General features: G+C 35.3%; 1 protein-coding gene across 1 annotated transcript in view; it reads left to right on the top strand.

Annotated features, from left to right (window-relative positions):
- The window catches only part of LOC149567620 (RING/FYVE/PHD zinc finger superfamily protein), a 28160-nt gene extending 8725 nt beyond the window's left edge, over positions 1–19435 (top strand). The window contains exons 4-10 of the mRNA XM_089820874.1: positions 600–737; positions 4534–4599; positions 4793–4903; positions 5128–5220; positions 18602–18635; positions 18723–18835; positions 19118–19435. Of these exons, the coding sequence (XP_089677000.1) occupies positions 600–737; positions 4534–4599; positions 4793–4903; positions 5128–5220; positions 18602–18635; positions 18723–18835; positions 19118–19195 (633 nt within the window). The 3' untranslated portion in view covers positions 19196–19435. The remainder of the gene's footprint in view (positions 1–599; positions 738–4533; positions 4600–4792; positions 4904–5127; positions 5221–18601; positions 18636–18722; positions 18836–19117) is intronic.
- Positions 19436–20472: the final 1037 nt, after the last annotated feature.

Below are 20472 nucleotides of genomic sequence, written 5' to 3'. Positions count from 1 at the left end.
GTTGTCCACAACTTGATTGTGGAATCTTACCCATGGAATGGATTCACCTTATAAAATCATAGTGCAAGTCATCCTCATCATCCCACAGTTTTTAAGTCCACAGACAGCAACCATTTTTGCCTCAAGGATGACGGGGAATCTGTTATCCTTGCTCAAGGAAGTTGGGGAATCTGGTACTCCTCCCTCTATCTTGACTTTTTTGTCCTCAAAGCTGAAATTATTACTGTTCGCAAACCTTTCCTATTTCTGGAATATTGAGTACTTTGACTTAACACTTATATCTGTGTATCACCTTTAAATTTTCATGATATACACACAAAGCTAACCTCCTATGACTGGTAATGCTTCTATAGGATATTGAGGTATGCCATTTGCTAGTACAAATATGGCAGGTTTAATTTAAATTTTCCTAGGAGTTCCCAAGTGCTTTATGGCAGGACATGTATATCCGTGCTCAGGTCAAGGTTGTCTGAATTTAGATTATTTTTTTATTATCATCTTCAATTTTGGTCATTACCATTTTAACAGGTTTATTGCCATTTGCCACATGTTTCTGGTTGCATTTTTTTATGATGGATCCAATGTTTGTTCCTTGACAGATTCGAGAAATGGCTGAGGACAAAAATAATAGTCACACCGACACAAATAAATCATCAGAGCAGCTTATGGAGAGAAAGAAAGCTTCAATTGCAGATTGGATGATATTGAAAAAGCCTGCGGAAGAAAAACAACATTGGGTAAGTTGCTATTAAAATTATCTGGTGTGCTGCTAAACTCGAGGATTATAAGTTCCCTCTTCCTTTTCATTGCACTGAATCTCAACTAATGCTAACTCAGAAAATTTCTATTAAGAAAACCATCCCTGAAATCCTTGAGAAATTTCAAGCTGGTTGAATTTAAAACACGAGCCACAACAATGTTGGGTTTGGATGTTGCCCACTTATGGTTAATTCAATGCTGTAGAGATATACTGTGAAAACCAAATCTTAATCATAGTATATATATATGGAACCGAGTAGAAAGTAAAAGCTTAGCTCAACTATGATTTGAGTGTGTGGTATACAATCTACAAAGCTATAATCAATGTTCCATGGATTCTTTGGATGGGGGGATTGAGGGTCTAGATTTGAGGACAGTGGTGGTAGAGCCATAAAACTACACTAACCTTCATGGAGCATGCCATTTTCACAGTTTTATCATTATGTTTTCTGCAACACCCATGACTTATTATTTTAAAGTTTTAACCAATCTTCATTCTCTGGACAACAAAAAATGAAGCTAAAGAATCTCACCAATCTAAAGGATGAGGGCAATGTAGTTTTACATGTTCTATGAAAAGTTGGGACATGCTATTGACGCGGCTTTCACTCTTGCTGATGCTCACACTCGATTGATGAAACCATGGTCAATGCTCTTTCTCTAAGAGAAACATGCATAATCGCAAAACTATGTCATTTCATATAATGAATATATGTTGCATTGATCATTGATCAATGCCAAATGTCAAAGATAAACATTAAATACTTGCTCATTAATCTATGTTCATGCTCGTAAAGAAAATCAAACATTGAATTACTGAATTGCAAAATGAAATTTCAAAACATAGACTAGTTCGTCAAATAATAAAGTTTGAAACATAATGATAAATGAAATTGAAAATCATAATTACAAATGTTTAGTAGATTATCAAAGGGTCAAATGAGGCCTCAAAAAATGAGGGATCTATGGCTTCATCCTCGATTATAACTATATCTAGATTCTTATCATTGGATCTCAAACTGGTTCCGCTAACCTCAGATGTTGCTGTATCATCATCACCATCCTTAACATCTAGCAAGGGAGCTCTAGCCCACAACTTCTTTGGCCCCTTCTTGTATCTTTAATCCTTGTGTGACAAGAAGTGCCAGTTGTTGTGACAAGAAGTGCCAGTTGTTGTGAATTTATACTAAGTCCTCTGCTTTTTTGGAACCCAACCGAGTACACTTCATTGAGTGGAGAAAACCAACAAAATTAGAAATTGTAATATAACAGAAATATTCGCTCATTAATCTATGTTCATGATTGTAAAGAAAATCATACCTTGAATTATTGAATTGCAAGATGAAATTTCAAAACATAGGCTATTTCGTCAAATAATAAAGTTTGAAACATAATGATAAATGAAATTGAAAATCATAACTAGAAGTGTTTAGTAGATCATCAAGGGTCAAGTGAGGCCTCAAAAAATGAGGTTTCTATGGCTTCATCCTCGATTATAACTATATCTAGATTCTTATCATTGGATCTCAAACTAGTTCCACTAATGTCAGATGTTGTTATATCATCCTCACCATCCTTAACATCTAGCAAGGGAGCTCTAGCCCACAACTTCTTTGGCCTTTTCTTGTATCTTGGATCCTTGTGTGACAAGAGGTGCCAGTTGTTGTGAATTTATACTAAGTCCTCTGCTTTCTTGGAACCCAATTGAGTACGCTTCATTGAGTGGAGAAAACCAACAAAATTAAAAAAATATTAGAAATTGTAATATAACATAAATTTAAGAGTGCTAATTCTACAAGCTAAGTATTCATAAAAATAGGAAAAAAATACTTAAACACTTACTTGTGACAGGATCTTAATGGCAAGAGGCTGGAGGTACGTATAATCTTGCTCATGTAGGTATTGCAATCTAATGCCCATCCATTCTACCTTGGTCATTGATTGCATTAGGGTCTACATTTTTTTTCCTGAGACAATTTCTGCAAACTTTCTTCTAACATTTGATGCCACCTCAGGATTGCTAAAGAGCTTACTGAATGCCTTCTTATACCTACTAGCAACCTTAGGATCTTTGTATGGTAGTAATTTACTAGGAATATCAAGTATCTCCATGCTGTAATACTTGGGAGATAGTGTATGCAGTAGGAGGTGTAAAGGTGTAGTTATCTTGTTCAAGCGATGAAGAACAATTGACTACTTTTTTATACAAGGTGTCTTCAGGATCATGCTCTCTCTTATGAATGACCTGGGATGTCAAATGATGTTCATGTAAGTTATCTTGACGTAGTGTTAATTAAAATTTAAAATAAAAATCTCTCAATAAACAAGGATAGATTATTGTATTTTAAAAGTTTAAACTTACTGTTTTCACTCTCTCTAGCATGGAGTCCATTGCATCATAGATGTCCCCCAAACAAGGCTCATTGGTGTCAGTAAACTGAATCATATACAAAATGGGCTCAATGGATTCTAATTCAAAATCCACCCGACCCCACTAATTCTAATTGTGCGTGAAGCAAACAGAGTTCAGCCACCTAATAACATGTTAATTGTAAGTTAATAACACAATTCTATTATGTAAACAACACATCATTTTATTCAGTAATGTAAAGTATGACAAAATGATAAATAAATCTAAATAAAGTTTAAATAAAATATTAAAATTTACCTTCAATAATTTGAAGTTGGAGAAAGTTCTGAAAATTCCTTCTTACATGGTGGTTTGTCATAAATATTTGGATTTCCTCGCCCTCATATTTTTTTCATCCAATCAATTTGGGTGCCAATTGCTTTCATCACCAAATTCAAGGAACGGATGGTGCATGGTGTCCAAAAAATATGATCATATCGTGCTTTTAACAAAGCACTCACAGCCTTTTAAGATTTTGCATTGCCGTCGCTACTTGGACTGCATTGTCAACTCCAATGGACTCTATGGATTCAATGAGAATCCGGGCAATAAATTCTGCATCATCTTTTCATGATCAATTGCCTTCAATGACATTGCCTCCTTGGGGTAGATAGCAATCACATTCATTAATGGATGATTTTTGTGATCTGTCCATCCATCAGAGACAATAATCACTTCTGTTTGGATCCAAGAATCTCTTATTGGTTTGAGGAGGTTGTCTACATTTTTTCTCTCACTATGCAATAAGGTGGTTCTCATCTTTTCATATCTAGGACGTTGGTAACCATGAGGCGCTTCATTTATTGCTTGCACCATCTCTCTCCAATATGATGATCTAATTAGATTGAATGGAAGACCATTCACAAAGATGCAACACCCAACCTTTACATCAGCAATTTCTCTCAATTCATTTTTGAAATGCCCTATCTAACAGGCCTCTCTCGCGAGTGGTGGTTTGGGGTGTTTTGACATCTTCTTCATCTGAAGAAGGGATATGGGAGAAGGGATGATGTCTAATGGTTGTTTGAGAGGGTGGTGTTGGTGGTTTGTGCCTTCGATTTTTCTTGTTTCCCCCTTGACACTAACCTATCAGCATCTTGTTCTTTTAACATGGCTGCTATTTGAGCAGCTGGCAACCCCTTCTTCTCTGTCTTCGAGCCCCCACACATATTGATCCCTTTACCCCCAGGGCCTAGAAAATGATGTTTAACTTGGTGATAATAGCTTTTATATTGGGTTTTGCAAAAATTGCATTTCCATATAAACCTATTAACAAATCATGTATTGTTAATGGTTGATTTCTTTTCATTCTGAATATTGATTAAAGTAGCTTGTATTTCTCCCATCATACTTGTCCTTTTCAGGTACCTGACGAGGCTGTGACAAAGTGTACAGCATGTGGAACAGACTTTGGAGCATTTTGCCGAAGGGTAATGTTTTTATTTATTTGTTAGTTTCTGGCTTCTTTGGTATCCTGATTTTAGGATTTAGTTTAATTGGATCACTTTGGGTTTTCAAAATGTCCATTTTAATGTATAGTTGGACAGTGTCCGTTTGAACCTTGAAGGACGTAAGTGTAGGCTTGATTTTTGATTAGCCTATTTGGTTATCTGTCTTTTGCAGCATCATTGTAGAAATTGCGGTGACATATTTTGTGACAAGTGTACACAAGGGAGGGTTGCACTTACTGCAGACAAGGATGCTCAACCTGTGCGAGTTTGTGACCGATGTCTGGTGTGTTGATATACTGTTGTACCTAGCATGTTTTCTTTGGTATTTTTAATCTTTATAAGTAATTGAAAAGACTAAGTCATAAGGCTAGTGTGTGAGTCCATTTAAGGCTGAGCCAGAATTTAAGTTGATAATGAATGGCGAACTAATTCTTCCCTTGAAATAAACAAGATAGAAACACAGGCAGTATTTATGTGTTGCTGAATCACTCTATTTTGCATTGCCAGGCAGAAGTTACACAAAGACTGGCTGGTACAAAGGAAAAGAGCCACAAGGATACAACCCAACGGACACATGACGATTTAGCAAAAAGACTTCTGGTGCAGTGGAATTTTCCCTGGCCTTTTTTTTTCAATATTTTATCTTACAAATAAACATTCAATCTAAGCATGCTAACTTATGTAGACTTTAACTGAAAGGAATGAGTTGTGTGTGCAATCAGAGCAGGTTTTGGTGACTACCAAGAATTGCCTTAAGAGAACGTTCTTTGATCACTTGAAACCATTATAAATAGGTAGTTGTTAATGACCAGTATAGACTGATGCTTAGATAAATTCTGGATGAATTGACTGGCTCAATTTTTTTCGAAGCAGTGAATATGAAAAAACATTCATGCAGATGCTAATGCCTAATATAATCATTTAAGCAATAAAATGCACCTTTAATGTTATAAGATTGCATGCGTTTGTCAGATGGGGTTATGCTGGGTATTAGTACAGAGTAACCAAAATCTAACAACGAATTTATGCTTGTATATAAAAAAACACTGCTTGTACGATAAACAAAAAGAACGATAATGTTAGAAATAGATTGTTGTAAACAGATCAATTTTAGTATCCAAGTTTTGTCATATTGATTCATGATCTGTATCTGTTGTTATCAAGGCATATTCTTTGAAACAACCCAAGTTTGTAATCTATGTTAACAATAGCTTTATAACTGAAGCAGAACAATGAATATGCTGACAGTTCTGAACAAATATAATGATTATAAGCAGATAAACAGATCAATAATAAATTTATATGTTTCCTAAGTACTTCAGTCTGTAATTAGCAGTGTGGAATGAAAACCAGCAAGCAAACTAATAAAGCATACATGGAAAAAGAGAAACACAAGTTCTTCCAATGTGGAGAACACAGTGTGAGAAAACTGCAGATGATTAAAGCCGCACTTCTTTAATTCTGTTCACATTTCTTAAATTATTTGAAGATGCTTGCTCAACTTGACCTTGACATGCATTGGAGCCTTTGCAGGTAGTGCTTGGCCAACCTCCATGTTGAGCTCCTAGCTTGCCTTATTACTACATATGCCTTGCATGTTTAACATGCTTGGTTGCTGTCAACCACGATAACTCCTTCAGACCTCTCTTGGCTGTGTTTGCGCACACTTGAATGCTCTAATTTGTAGTTAAAATCTTTATATCTATGCCAAGGATGAACTAATGTGCCATTATATCATGTCCCCTTCTTGAAATAAGATTAAATAATAAACAATAGTAATTAAATTTAAAATGTAAAAGAATAATATTAAAAAATAATAAAATATTATTTAAGTTAAACAAAAGGTCAAAAGGCATGATTGGAAAAAGTTCTGTCCCTCAAATGAGAGTATGAGGGAGAGACGAGAGCCTTCATTTGTGGAAAAAAGGGAAGGAGTAATATAAAGGAATTTATTAATAATTATAAGGTATTAGTTAATTTAAACAAAAGGTCAAAAGGCATGACTGGAAAAGGTGTGTCCCTTAAATGAGGTATAAAAGGGAGAGATGGGAACTTCATTTGAAGATAATAAAGGGGAGAGAAGACGAAAATGTGGAGCATGAGAATTAAGGAGGAGATATATCTTTTGTGACCCTTTCATAAGGGCACAATAAATGAAAGTGTGCAATTTGCTACACTCAAGATATTGAGGAGGTTCCATTTGAAGAACTTAAAAAAATACTATTAATACCTTGCAAGATAGGCAACTTTTGCCGTGGAATGGACCATGCTACATTATACAAAGGCAAGGGATAAGTTTTGCGGTGAAATGGGCCATGCTACATCATACAAAGGCAAGAGTCTTGCAGTAGAGTTGACATGAGCTACATCATACAAAGAAGGGAATAAGGCCTTGTTACTTGGATAATTTACCCTATAAGTTAAAGAGAGTTTAATTCTGGAATGAGAGCAAATGACAAAACTTTCTCTCTCCATGTACTCCAACTTATCTCTCTCTCTACTTACTAGAAGTTCTCTCTCTCTACATATTACTCTCTCCCCGCATCCTAAAACTACTTTCCCTCTACGAACTCAAACCCCTCTCTCTCTACGTACTAAAACCTTTTCAAAGGTTAAGGTTGTTGCCATGTTTTTAGCACGAGTTTTAAACTTGTGAGAATCAGTCCTATAGAGGCAAGTCTTGGATTATTTATTTTCTCATGAATTCTTATTGGTAATGTTGCTTGTGTAAGGCTTGGTTTGTAAAAGAGAGAGTGTTCTAAGAGTGTGTTGAGCTTGACCTTTGAACTGTGAGTTTCAATGCTTCAAAGTTTGAAGTTTGAAAGTTATAATCCATGGTTTGGAGCTCAAAGATCAAGTTCTGAGGTTCAAACACACTAAATCAGTGGTTCAGAGTACAAATTCAAAGTTCAGGTTCAGTTGCAGAAGTTCAAGGTTCAAAGTTCGAACCTCAAATTGTCAATCTTGGTTTGGGGGCAATATCTCCAAATTCAACCGTCGGATTTTTCTCCATTTTGGATATGTTGTTAAGAGACAAATTTTCCAACTTCTCATCGGAGGGAGTGGCAAAATTCTATTAGATGTAAAAGATATTGATGTTTTAGTACAAGCCTATCAAAATGGATAGCATGAAGTTCATATTTAACTTGAACCTTGAACAACCAAGTTCAAGTTCGTTGTTTTGAAATGTGGTGGTTCAGAGTTGCATGCAGCTCAGTAGTTTGATTTCATAGGAGAAACTAGTTCAAATGGTTCAACCAGTTCAAGTGTTTAAATAGTTCAGAATCACCAAGGTTCAGATTGGCAAGTTCATATTGAACTTGAACCTTGAACCAAGTTCATGTTCAAGTTCAAAGTTCAAGGTGTTGGTGTAGATTTAGATATGAGGTCACAAGTAGTCCAATGGCTCAAGGGTAAACCGGAGCAAAAGGTTCAGCCAATTCACCTGTTCAGAGAGTTCAGAATCATCTTGGTTTGAAATTGCAGGTTGGAAAGTTGTCATATTGAACTTGAACCTTGAACCACCATGTTCAAGTTCAAAGTTCAAGTTTGTAGGCTCAAGCTGTCCAGTTTTTAACAGAAGCAACTTGTAATTACATATTTTTTGATAGGAAAAGTAGGGTCTCAGTGTGGGCATCATAACTTTTAATCCAACTGTTGGATTGAGCTGATTTTGGATATGTTCTATAAATCCTAGTTTTGTAAATCCTCTCCAAACGGTTTTGCAAGATAAATTACAGATTAAAAGTTATGAGCATAGGCTTGAACTATCAAAACTAGAAATGAAAATTATGAAATCATGACAGCATCTCATCACCAAATTGCATATTTTGACAGATGTACTTTATAAAGCAAAAAAAGGAGAGGAAGTTGAAAAGAAGAGGGTAGATAAATAAGAGGTTTTCCAAGAATCAGTTATGATAACTGAGAAGTCATCTGAAAGATAAGAGGATAAATATGCAACAAAATATCATAATAAGGGTTCTTCTTTTTCTACATATGTGTCTGCTAAAAGGGGGGCATATGTTCTATTTTGTAACAGGGGAATAAGGGAAGAATATTTTATTTTTCTGCAAAAGTGGTTTGTAATCTCAAGGACAGGGAAATTTTGTGATTTCCTTTGTTTTGTGTATAAAATGAAGAGAAGGTTATGTTGATCTGATTTTGTGTCTGAATATATCTTTTTTGGATTGATGTTGATCATGTGGTCACGTCTTTTGTCTTTTGAATGCAGTCCTGTGGTTACTTGTAATTAGTAGAATAAATAATGTTCTCTTAATTTCCTCAGCAATGTAAAGAAGGATTGGATGAATGGTTGTGTGGCTATTTGCTGATCTTTCTCCTTTCATTATAATCTAAATCCAGCAATCACATTTATTCATGTTTATGAATGAATATTAGAAACCCTTGGTATCTTCAGGTTAAAGATACATCCTATTATTCAATTCGTTGTAAATCCTTCAACAAGGGAGCTGTACCTATCAATCTAGAGGAGGGTTATCAGCCTATGATAACTTATCCAATTGTTAGTTTTGTTTGTTCTTCTCTCTAGGCATTTAAGAGTCAGTTTATTTCATTATTTCTTTGAAGGACAGTCTGTTTACGTACAGATATTTGGCGACTCTGCTGGGGACCGAAAATGAGGATCTAGTGCCCGCCTTTTGGTTTCTTGGTCTTCATTTCGTCTCTGTGTATAGGACACTGGTGACTTTGTATAATGACCATGCTTGAAAGAAGGTTCTTAAAGAAGAAAAGACCCGAACCTACCATCTTGGACATCAACAAGATCAATGACGAAGTGCTGCAAGATTTGTGGAAGCACTGCAAAGAGAGTATTTCACATGCTGTGAAAACCAATCTTAGCCTTGAAGATGATCATACTTCTACCCTGCTATGGAGGAGCTTGTGTCACAGGTTCCACAAACTGAAAGATTTGGAAGAATATAAGAAAAGAGTACAGCTGCTTCAAAATGAGCTAGAAACAGACGACATTGAGGCCCCAGTTATTCAAGTCTCATCCCTCTCATACAACTACCTTATTATGGATAAGAAAGAGGTCCAACAAGAAATCTCTGGACCTCATGAAGAACAAGCATTGGTGAATCCAAATCAGCATGGTCTTGAATGCATAAGTGGAGGAAATCTTCCTGAGTCCATTCTTCTTTCTAAGGATAAAAGTACTGGTATTTCTTCTTCCTCTCACCAACTCAAAAATGAATATTTTCAGCCACTCATGCAATCTGAAAAGATTAGTCCTTTGGATTCCATAAGTTTAATAGCAAAAGAAAAAGATGCGATGTATGCAGCATTGTGTGGTAGAAAGAAGGTTGCGCATGCTCAAGCATTTACGATTCAGCTGGGGGGTGATTCTTTGAATAAAAACAAGATTATTGAAGAGTTCCTGTTAGCAATCAAGAAAGTAGATTCCAAAGGTAAATGCTTGGATAATAATGATGCAACCCGCTTGATCAAGGAATTTTCAAGTCCAAATGCAGCAGCAAGCAAGGTAGAGGAATTGTTCATAGAACTAAAGGATAAGGTTACCTGGAGCAGGCCTCATACTTTATACCTGCCAATAGAATCTTATGGACACACAGAGAACCCTCTATTCCAGATATCATGTTTGGATGAGGAAGACTATCTCTTTTCTCTTGGGATAGCGAGTGCTGAGAGAAATAGCACGTGAGGAGAATTTCCAAATCTAGCAGCTGCAAGTGATAATGATTCTTTGAATAAGGAAGAAATTATTGAAGAACTCCTACCAGCGATCAAGTATGAAGATTTCATAGGTAAAAATTTAAATGCTGATTTGATTAATACATTTGGCTGTAATGAAATATTTTCTGCAGTAGTAGCAGCAAAATTTGATGAAACCTACCTATTTCATGCTTGATCCTATGCTAGATGAAGCATTTCCCCATTCAGAGCATGTTGCTAATGCTGAAAGTCTTTCCAAAAGTAAGGTTTTCATGGATGCTAACAATATAGATGAAATGAATTTCTTTGTGAAAATATTTGAGCCAAATTTTTTCAGCCACCAATTGAAGGTGGTCTGGAGAGTTCTATACTGGAGACTCAAGCAAAGGCAGAGGTCTATGATGAGCAATAGTTATTTGGAGTTGAGCGTTGGTTCACGAGGCTTTTCCACGTATTCCATTCAGCTTGCAGCAGTAAGGAGGTCGTCATGTGTAGGTTATGCCAAGCTATCTCATTCGGAAGCTGTCTATTGTTCTGAAAGGGTTCTTTCTTCTCTCAGCCCGTAAATGGTTTTGCGTAAGTTTTCCTCAGCTCTGGTTCCTGTGTTGAGTTTTTCTCACTTGTATATGCTTGTAAATAGCTTGTTGCTCTCTTAGCTTTTGGTGGTGTTTAGTTTTGTTGGTTGGTTTTGTTTGCTTTGCCGGTTTGGTTTGTCGCTTTTGTGGTGGTGGTAGTTTAAGTGTTTTGGCTTTCTTTATCCTCTTGCTCTTCCTATCTCTACAAGTAGTCCTCTCGATCTCTGTTTCCCATGACTCTATTTCCAAATGGATATGACATTGGTCTTTACCAAAGATTGCTGGATTCTTTATGTCCCTTGAGGCCCACATCCCTACTCAGAGCCAGCTATTGCCATGTTTTTAGCACATGAGTTTTAAAGTTGTGAGAACCAGTCCTATAGAGGCGAGTCTTGGATTATTTATTTTCTCATGAATTCTTATTGCTAATGGTGCTTTTGTAAGGCTTGGTTTGTAAAAGAGATAGTGTTCCAAGAGTGTGTTGAACTTGAACTTTGAACTGGGAGGTTCAAGGTTCAACGTTCGAAAGGCAGATTCTTTAGTTTGAGAGTTCAGTTCAAACTTTAAAGTTTGAAGTTTGAAAGTTTTAAATGCATGGTTTGGAGCTCAAAGATCAAGGTCTGAGGTTCAAACACAATAAATCAGTGGTTCAGATTTCAGATTCAAAGTTTAGGTGCAGTTGCAGAAGTTCAAGGTTTAAAGTACAAACCTCAAATTGTCAATCCTGTTTTGGGGGCAATATCTCCAAATTCAACAATCGGATTTTTCTCCATTTTGGATATGTTGTTAAGAGACAAAATTTCCAACTTCTTACTGGAGCGATTGGCAAAATTCCATCAGATGTAAAAGATATTGATGTTTTATTTCAAGCCTATCAAAACGGATAGCCTGAAGTTCATGTTGAACTTGAACCTTGAACAACCAAGTTCAAGTTCAAGTTCGTTGTTTTGAAATGTGGTGGTTCAGAGTTGCATGCAACCTAGTGGTTTGATTTCTTAAGAGAAACTAGTTCAAATGGTTCAACCAGTTCAAGTGTTTAAATAGTTCAGAATCACCAAGGTTTAGATTGGCAAGTTCATGTTGAACTTGAACCTTGAACCAAGTTAAAGTGCAAAGTTCAAGGTGTTGGTTTAGATTCAGATATGAGGTCACAAGTAGTCCAATGGTTCAAGGGTAAAGCAGATCAAAAGGTTCAACCAATTCACGTGTTCAGATAGTTCAGAATCATCTTGGTTCGAAATCTTAGGTTGGAAAGTTGTCATATTGAACTTGAACCTTGAACCAACAAGTTCAAGTTCAAAGTTCAAGTTCGCAGGTTCAAGCTGTTCAATTTTTAACAGCAGCAACCTGTAATTACATATTTTCTGACAGGAAAAGCAGGGTACCAATGCAGGCATCATAATTTTTAATCCAACTGTTGGATTGAGCTGATTTTCGGATATGTTTTTCAATCCTAGTTTTGTAAATCCTCTCCAAACGGTTTTGCAAGATAACTTACAGATTAAAAGTTATGAGCATTGGCATGAATTATCAAAATTGGAAATGAAAATTATGAAATCATGACAGCATCTCATCACCAAATTGCATATTTTGATAGATGTACTTTATAAAGCAGAAAAAGGAGAGGAAGTTGAAAAGAAGAGGGCAGACAAATAAGAGGTTTTCCAAGAATCAGTTATGATAACTAAGAAGTCACCTGAAAGATAAGAGGATAAATATGTTGCAAAATAGTAAAATAAGGGTTCTTTTGCATGTTGTGTGGCTGCTAAAGGGGGGTCATATGCTTTGTTTTGTAACATGGGATGTCATGTCCTCTTTTCAAATAATTAAAAATAATAATCTTTTCTAAGGCAGGCAGGCCCAAAAATGTGAAGTTTCGGAAAAAGGGGATAATCTTTGGAAGCTAATGGACTAATAAATGAAAATTATTATTAAAATATGTTTTATTAACCCCTCTTGGACGTGAGTTAGGGTTATGCCCTTTTTTAAGGAGTTTGGAGGCATTTTGGGCTCATTCTAGAACTTGATTTTTGCGCATTGCTTTGTTGTTCTTCAGAGGCTACCAAACCTGTGAAGAAGGAGGCCCAAGAACGGGAGTTTGCAGGTTTCCAGGAAGGCTACGGACGGGAGTTTGAAGCCATTCCATGTGCATGCTCATGCAAAGTTTGCCTTTGTGCTGAACAGTACAAATTTGTGAGTTTTCGGGTGTATTTTTTGTAAGAGTTTGGTGTTTCTGGTTGAGTATTTCATATCAGTTTGGGTTGCTTCTGTATATCAGACTTTTAAATGTTAAAATAGAGCTGAATATATGTATTTGGATATGATTATACTTCTGTGATAGATTATTAAGTCTTTGTGGTGATTCTGGGCTATTTTGTGCTATTTTCGGGAGCTCGATGAGCATTGTTTTTGTCCTTTGTTTGGGAGCTATTGTGTGCATGTTATACAATCTGGAAATGTCATTTTATAAGTTGTTATGTTGCTCAAATTTCTGTAAAAATGTCCACTTTCAGATTTATTAATAATAGGTGAAGTTGTGAAGCTTTTGGCACTATTTCTGGCATACCCGATTTGGGGTTTATTGAGAAATTGGTGGATCTTTGAAATATTGGTTGTTTGATTTTAAAGATCTGATTTGAGGCTTGAAATATCATATAAAATCAGTAAAGAGACATTTCATGGGAATAATTGAAGAATATTTTATTTTTTTGCAAAAGTGGTTTGTTATATCAGGGACAGGCATATTATGTGATTTCCTTTGTTTTGTGTATAAAATGAAGAGAAAGTTATGTTGATCTGATTTTGTGTCTGAATATATCTTTCTTGGATTGATGTTGATCGTGTGGTCACATCTTTCATGTTTTGAATGCAGTCTTGTGGTTACTCGTAATTTGTAGAATATATAATGTTTTCTTTTATTTCCTTTGCAATGTTAAGAAGGATTGGATGAATGGTCGTGTGGCTATTTGCTGATCTTTCTCTCTTTGCTATAATCTAAATCCAACAATCACATTTATTCATGTTTATGAATGAATGTCAGAAACCCTTGGTATCTTCAGGTTAAAGATACATCCTATTATTCAATTTATTATAAATCCTTCAACAAGGGAGTTGTGCCTATCAATTTAGAGGAGGGTTATCAGCCTCGGATAACTCATCCAACTGTTAAATTGTTTTTTCTTCTCTCTGGGCATTTAAGAGTCAGTTTATTTCGTTATTTCTTAGAAGGACAATCTGTTTACTAACAAAGGTTAAGAGGTTTGAGTTTGAATTTGAACTTCATCTAAAAGTTTTTTCCCTAATCTAATCCTGAACCCAAATTTGTATAACTACCTTTGAAATACAAACTAAAGTTGCTCAAAACTAATGATAGACACTCAACTAATGACAGGCACACTATTTTGACATACATTCAAGTTGCAGTAATAGAGATTGACCTCATGAAATATTCACGGTAATGCCATGGAAGATGTGTTTTGTTGTGTGTGTATACAGAACATAAAGTTAGGGGAGGTATAATGAAGATGGTATATTGAAGTGAGCTGGAGGATGTAGCAAGTATTCAGTGCGAGGAAATCAAAACCAAACTATCATGCCATAAAACGAGTAATTTTCATTGGAGCTTCTATTTGCTTCAACTGAAAGAATCAAAAGGCACACACTGTTTGATATTATGCCTAAAGCGGAGTTGGAGATGTTTTTACATGTATGCATATGTTCAGTCAACAATTGCAGACTAGGCAGGTGAATTAGTTTGGTCGAGTGCAATGGAAGCTTTTCCTTCCCTTTCGATAGCATTGCCTTGCTAAACCACACATTTTTCTTACAAATCCATATGCTAAATTGTGGTGTGTAGGCAAGGCACGTGACTGTTTGACATAATGATTTCAAGAAAATCCAGGCGGCAGGTGTAAACATAAATCTCACAAAGGCACCCATCCAGCATAGATGTGGCACATTGGATAATGATTGAAAGCTGAACATTGCAATAGGTTTGGAATCCTTGAATATAGGTGCAACAAGAAAACCACTGACCATTTCCCACTCTTCAATGTGCGAGTTTGGTCATAGTCACGCATCAATGGAAGCTTAGACAAGGCGCATGAACTGTTTCACAGAATGTCTTGAGAAATAATGTCTCATCCGAGTGTTGGAAGCATTTGCAGGAATGAGAACAAAAATTGATGTTCAAAATAACCGTCGACCAAAGTAAGAGCTCATAATATGTTTCAAATGCCCTGACTCCCCAACTCGCAACTATGGTAATTGATTTAACAGTTTGAACGATTTAAAGCAGCGATCATCCACAAGAAAGGAAGAGGGACATTTGTTGGTAATTGCTAATCGAAATCCCTTCGTATTGGCCACACCTAGTGCCATGTAACAGGTATGTGAATTGTGTTACAAAATGCTCAATGCTCCATCTGAAATCAGGGCAAAAGGAGCCCGATATCTTTTGGACTAAAAAACAAAAGGTGCAATACATGGAATCCATAAGCCAATGCCCAACCCAAAATTTCAAGTAAAATATGGATAGCAATTAGAGCATAGGAAGCTCAATGACCACAACAAATGCACCAAATGGATGTGTTGGAAAGAACTATAGAAACTCTCAGGCAAATGCAAATGGAAAGAGTAAGTCGATCCTCTATGCCCATATCACCAAATTAGGAACTTTTGAAATGTTGAATAGTGAGATGTTGTATCAGGATGTAAAATGAACACAATATACAGAGGATGTACTGATTGAAGTAATCATTACGCATAATGCCTTGCAACCTTCATGCACCAAAATGAGAGTTTCAGAATATGGTTTCTTGTTATGAAATATAGATAAAATTATATGTGGCAAGTATGCATTCAAAAGATGGAAGCACGAACTATGCTACTTTTGACGTAATGCCAACAAGGACTTGTGATGTCATGATAGATAACACAAAGGGTTTGCATAAATGCCAAAGAATCTTGAATGCCATCAAAACATTATAGGACTTCGATTATTATTCAAATCAAGGAAGGGGTGATGATAATATTTCATTGGGGAACTCAATGAAAGTGACAAAGGAATGAGTTAGTGTGATTGGTAAGATTGTAACTTGTCAAAAGAATCCAAAATTGTTAAAGAACATGTGTACTATGTTGAGATGCGTTTACCAATGGAAAATACTCTTCTATAATAGCTATTAAGGTTACTCATGGATGGAAAATAGATATTAAGCTCATCTTGGCTTTACGACTATCTTATAGCACTTTCAACTATTCAGGTGGTGAAGTGAGGATAAATGAAGGAAAAAGATGAAGATGGAAGGATACCTTAATGAAATCAGCATTTTGGTCTTTCTTTGCAGGTGAAAGTGACTTTGTTACTTATTATAACTGAAGTTAAGATCTTAGCTTTCCTTAAGTTTAGGTTAGCTTTTAGAGGTCAAAGTTTGCATGAGTTAGTTTTGAATTCATCCCAATTTCCCAAACTTTAACTTTTGAGGTCGTTGCGAACTCGAAAGGGTAGCTTATAGGTAGTTATCTTCTAGAGCCTATAAATACACGGCTCCTGTCATGTAATGGGGGGCTTTTTGGAATTTGGAATATGGAAACACCAATGTTTCGGTGATGAGACAATTTTTTGAAAGTGTGCACAGAGGTTGTCTTTGTAATCGACATTATGTTCTTGGTGCAAGGAAATAAAGGAACTTGCATTTTTGGTTCTTTTTCCATACCTCTAAATGGTCAAAGTGTTGATTCTTTGTGATGAGTATTTTCATAGTTTTGTGTAAATATTCATGAATTATTGAATTTGCATTGTGTTAATGATAACTTTCAAGCATAGTTCGTGGTTGTGTTCGTTAAACAGTTCACATCAGTTTAGGGAAGCTTTGAAGTCATGTGGTGCATTCATCATCAATAGCTTTCTTTTGATCTTCTAAGTTTGAATACATTTTCATTGAAAAATCACAAATACCCATTTTTTACGAGGGAATTGCCCCTCTCAAACGCAGAGGAAGATTGTATCTGATAGTGATCAATTGCGATCTTTCCAATTGTTGGCACACTTGTCACTGTTCACGGGGCTAACGGGGTCATTTTCAGAAGTAACTTCACAGTGACAAATCTGTTTACCAACAGGGCTGCAGTGGAATGGGCTTATGCTACATAATACAAAGGCAAGAGTCTTGTGGTGGAATGGGTGTGAGTTACATCACAAGGATAGTCTGAATCCATAATCATATGGGTAAATTATACTACTCTAACAATATAGTCAGTTTGCATATACTTGCTCCTTATTTGGTGATTATTTGAACATAAATGAAGGTTTACCTTGTTAAAAGGTATTTTAAATGGTTAAGTTATATCTGTAACCATCTTACAATTCTTTATTTTAATGGAATTTGTGATTCTATGGCAAAAATTAGGGCAATCCCAAAAATGGGATATTACACACAAAGAAATCTGAATTCCTTATATGCTAAGAAATAGAGAACAGCTGCCCAACTTCTTTTTGGGTTTGGTTCCGCTATTTTTTCCTGTTTGGAAAGATTTTGTATCCAGCCAAACTTTCATGGTAACCTTGTTCCACAAAGATAGCTTTGGATCTATTTGGAAGTGTCTCATGGTTTTCTTTGTGGTTGAAACTTGAAACTATGGTATCTTTTCTATTTGAAAGTACCACCAAGGAAATATTTAACAAATGTGTGTAATGAAATTATTCTAGTGTAGAAATATAACAGGTACTTTTGACGACTTCATACTAACGATGGAAGAAGAATAAATTTGTATAAGATCAACCATGGAGCGTACAGCCATGTAACAATCATGAAATATCAAATATAAGCAGAATGGTTGATTATTAGAAAAGCCTTTTTTGAGGGGCAGCATCCTCTTGTCTGAGTTGCAACTCCCAAGTGATGCCAGTATGACAATTATTTTTCCTGGGTGCAGTTAATGTAGTATATAGTTACACACACAAACATATATGTACATATACATTTGTACACATACAAAAGCATAAAAAATTAAAGAAATATACAGAGTTGTCCATTAAAAACCATTGGATAGTATGCTACTCCATCATTTGTCAATGCCAACTTCCAAAATGACAGCGATAAAGATAAATAATATTAAATGCCAATTGATAGTTCGGAACTTCAATGTTATCTCAAATGCCATATAAATATATCATCTGCTCTTCAAAATGGCAAAATGAGAAGAGAGATTGAAGAGAGCTAAAAAAAAGAAGACCAACTCTATGGGATGATGCTTTTAAGTGGGTGTTTTAGAATGATCGGATGCAAAAAGTTGGAAAATATCCCTTTTGGTTACTTTTTGGTGCTCAGTGCCTTTGGGTAAACCTGGGCGCAAACAGGCATAACTCCCCTGGGTGCATCCGGGTATAACCCATGGTGAATCCATACCTTGATACAGCTATTATGGGGGGCGGTTTCTGGGTGTATCAGGTAACACAGAAAATTTGTAATATGATCAGTAACCACCTATCATAGGCCATAAGGATCTCGCAGTTAAGATAAGAGCAGATATGTAAATGAAATTCATGTGTTCAGATGTTTACTCAAAAATCACATATAGAGCTTTATATCCATGGTACTGAACTTTTCACCTTGTTAGAGAGAAAGATATTCACTCTTACTTTTCTGGCATTATGTTTGGTAATTGGGTTCTAAACTTGACAGTATAATTGTTGTTATGAATGACAGGAGGAAATGGGTAGAAATCGCAAGGCAAACACTGGTGAGTTCTTGAAGACCATCTACTGCCACAAAACTCTGTTTCCAATGGTACTTGTGATAAGGTTCTAATTATAGCATTATATTGCAGAGTCTGGTGGCAGCAGTGGTCCATCTTCTATTTGGTCCAGCCAGACTAATTCAGAGGGATCTACTAAACGCACGAAAGAGGTTGCTTGTCCAACATGTACAGTACACTTACAGGTGTTTTTCTATACCTGCTGATTTTGCAAGACATTTGGTAATGCATTTACATGTTATAATTTAGCATTTTTTGGTTTTTCACACTAGTAGCAACCATCTGAGAACTACATCCTACTCAGTTTTAGTTTTGGTCGACTTTTAACCATAATAGTTTCTTTTTTTATATGTAATGTTCACTCTTAAACACAAATGATGGTGTGTGACAAGCATCATGCTAATATCAGGTTGCCTCTTTTAATAAATCGTTACATCCTTACTGAGATGATTAAATTTCTTTTACAGGTCCGTGTACCAAGTTCTGGTACAGAAACAGTAGAGTGTGGGGTTTGCCAACACCCATTTCTTGTAAGCGCACGTTAATATCAGTGCCTTTGTCAAGGTGGCAACGCATAGAGCTTGAATAAATTTCTCACACGTTATGCGATAAGTATTTTTGGCTTCATTGTTATTATTATTTAATATCATATTTTTTTGTGTACATATGATAAGTTGTTTTCAACATTGAAAAGTCAAAGAAACTTGTTTATTAAACATATTATACATTGAATTCATATTACCGTTTCTTCTTTATAAAATAAAATTAGTAAATATTTTCTGCTCGACGACCATGTTAGAGATCGCGAGACTTTCGTCGCAAAATTCGAATGCCGTAAAATTACTTTAAAAATGCCATTTCTCTGTTTGTACGTCATTCCGGGGTTTGCCGGGCAAGTGTTTCCATTATGTTCAATCAGAAATATGTTACAATTTGAAAAAATAGGAATGGCTTTTTGAAACTTTTATTAAGATTTTAATTTTAGAAATTATTAAATAATCGTTAATGTATTAAGAGGATTTATAATCCTGAATTTATTCATTTTTCAAAATTTTAAATTGTTTTAAACTTTATTTATTAGACTCATTTTTCAATTTGTGGTGCAAATTAAAATATTAAATAAAATAATTGCAACAAAGTTTCATCTGATCTTGCCTTCGAAGTGAATATAAAACCTATTTTGATCTAGTCCAATTAGTCCAATTATTTTGTGTTGGAGAGCATTTTCTCAATCCACCAAGGTATTTATATTAATTATAAGTTAAATCAAAAGTATGTGACTCAATTATTGCTTAAATCCCACAAATAACTTTCTTAATTAAAATATCAATAAGATTTAAGTTTGAATATCTCAATCTCTTATTTTACTAGTTTAAAAACTAGATTCCATTCAACTATAACTCGCCTCAAATAAAAAGTGGATTCCATTCAACTATAGTTAGCCCCAAATAAAATTTCAGCCATAGAATTAGACTCCAATTTTCAGATCTTACATTGTCATTGGCATTTATATTGTAAAATGTGAATCATATATATAAAATAACTATATATTATCACTAAATGATAAAAAATCATTTTTTAATTTTAATTTTCCTTTTTGAAAGATTATAACTAAATAGTAAGAAGCGGTGATAAAATTGAGGGATATAAAATAACAGGATATAAAATTAAGTCTTATGTAAATGCTCATGTGCAAATAGAGTAAATCATGCTCTATGAATCATGTTCTTAGCTTTCTATATAGTCATGGAGCAAGTGCCAATATAATAATCTATGTATAGACGACTAATGTTCATGGTTGGATGTCAAATATTTTATTTGA

The sequence above is a fragment of the Cupressus sempervirens genome, chromosome 3 (assembly GCF_028749045.1).
Source record: "Cupressus sempervirens isolate cs-2001-9-10 chromosome 3, ASM2874904v1, whole genome shotgun sequence".
In the NCBI taxonomy this organism is placed as follows: Eukaryota; Viridiplantae; Streptophyta; class Pinopsida; order Cupressales; family Cupressaceae; genus Cupressus; species Cupressus sempervirens.
This window is presented reverse-complemented; position numbering and strand designations above follow the sequence as displayed.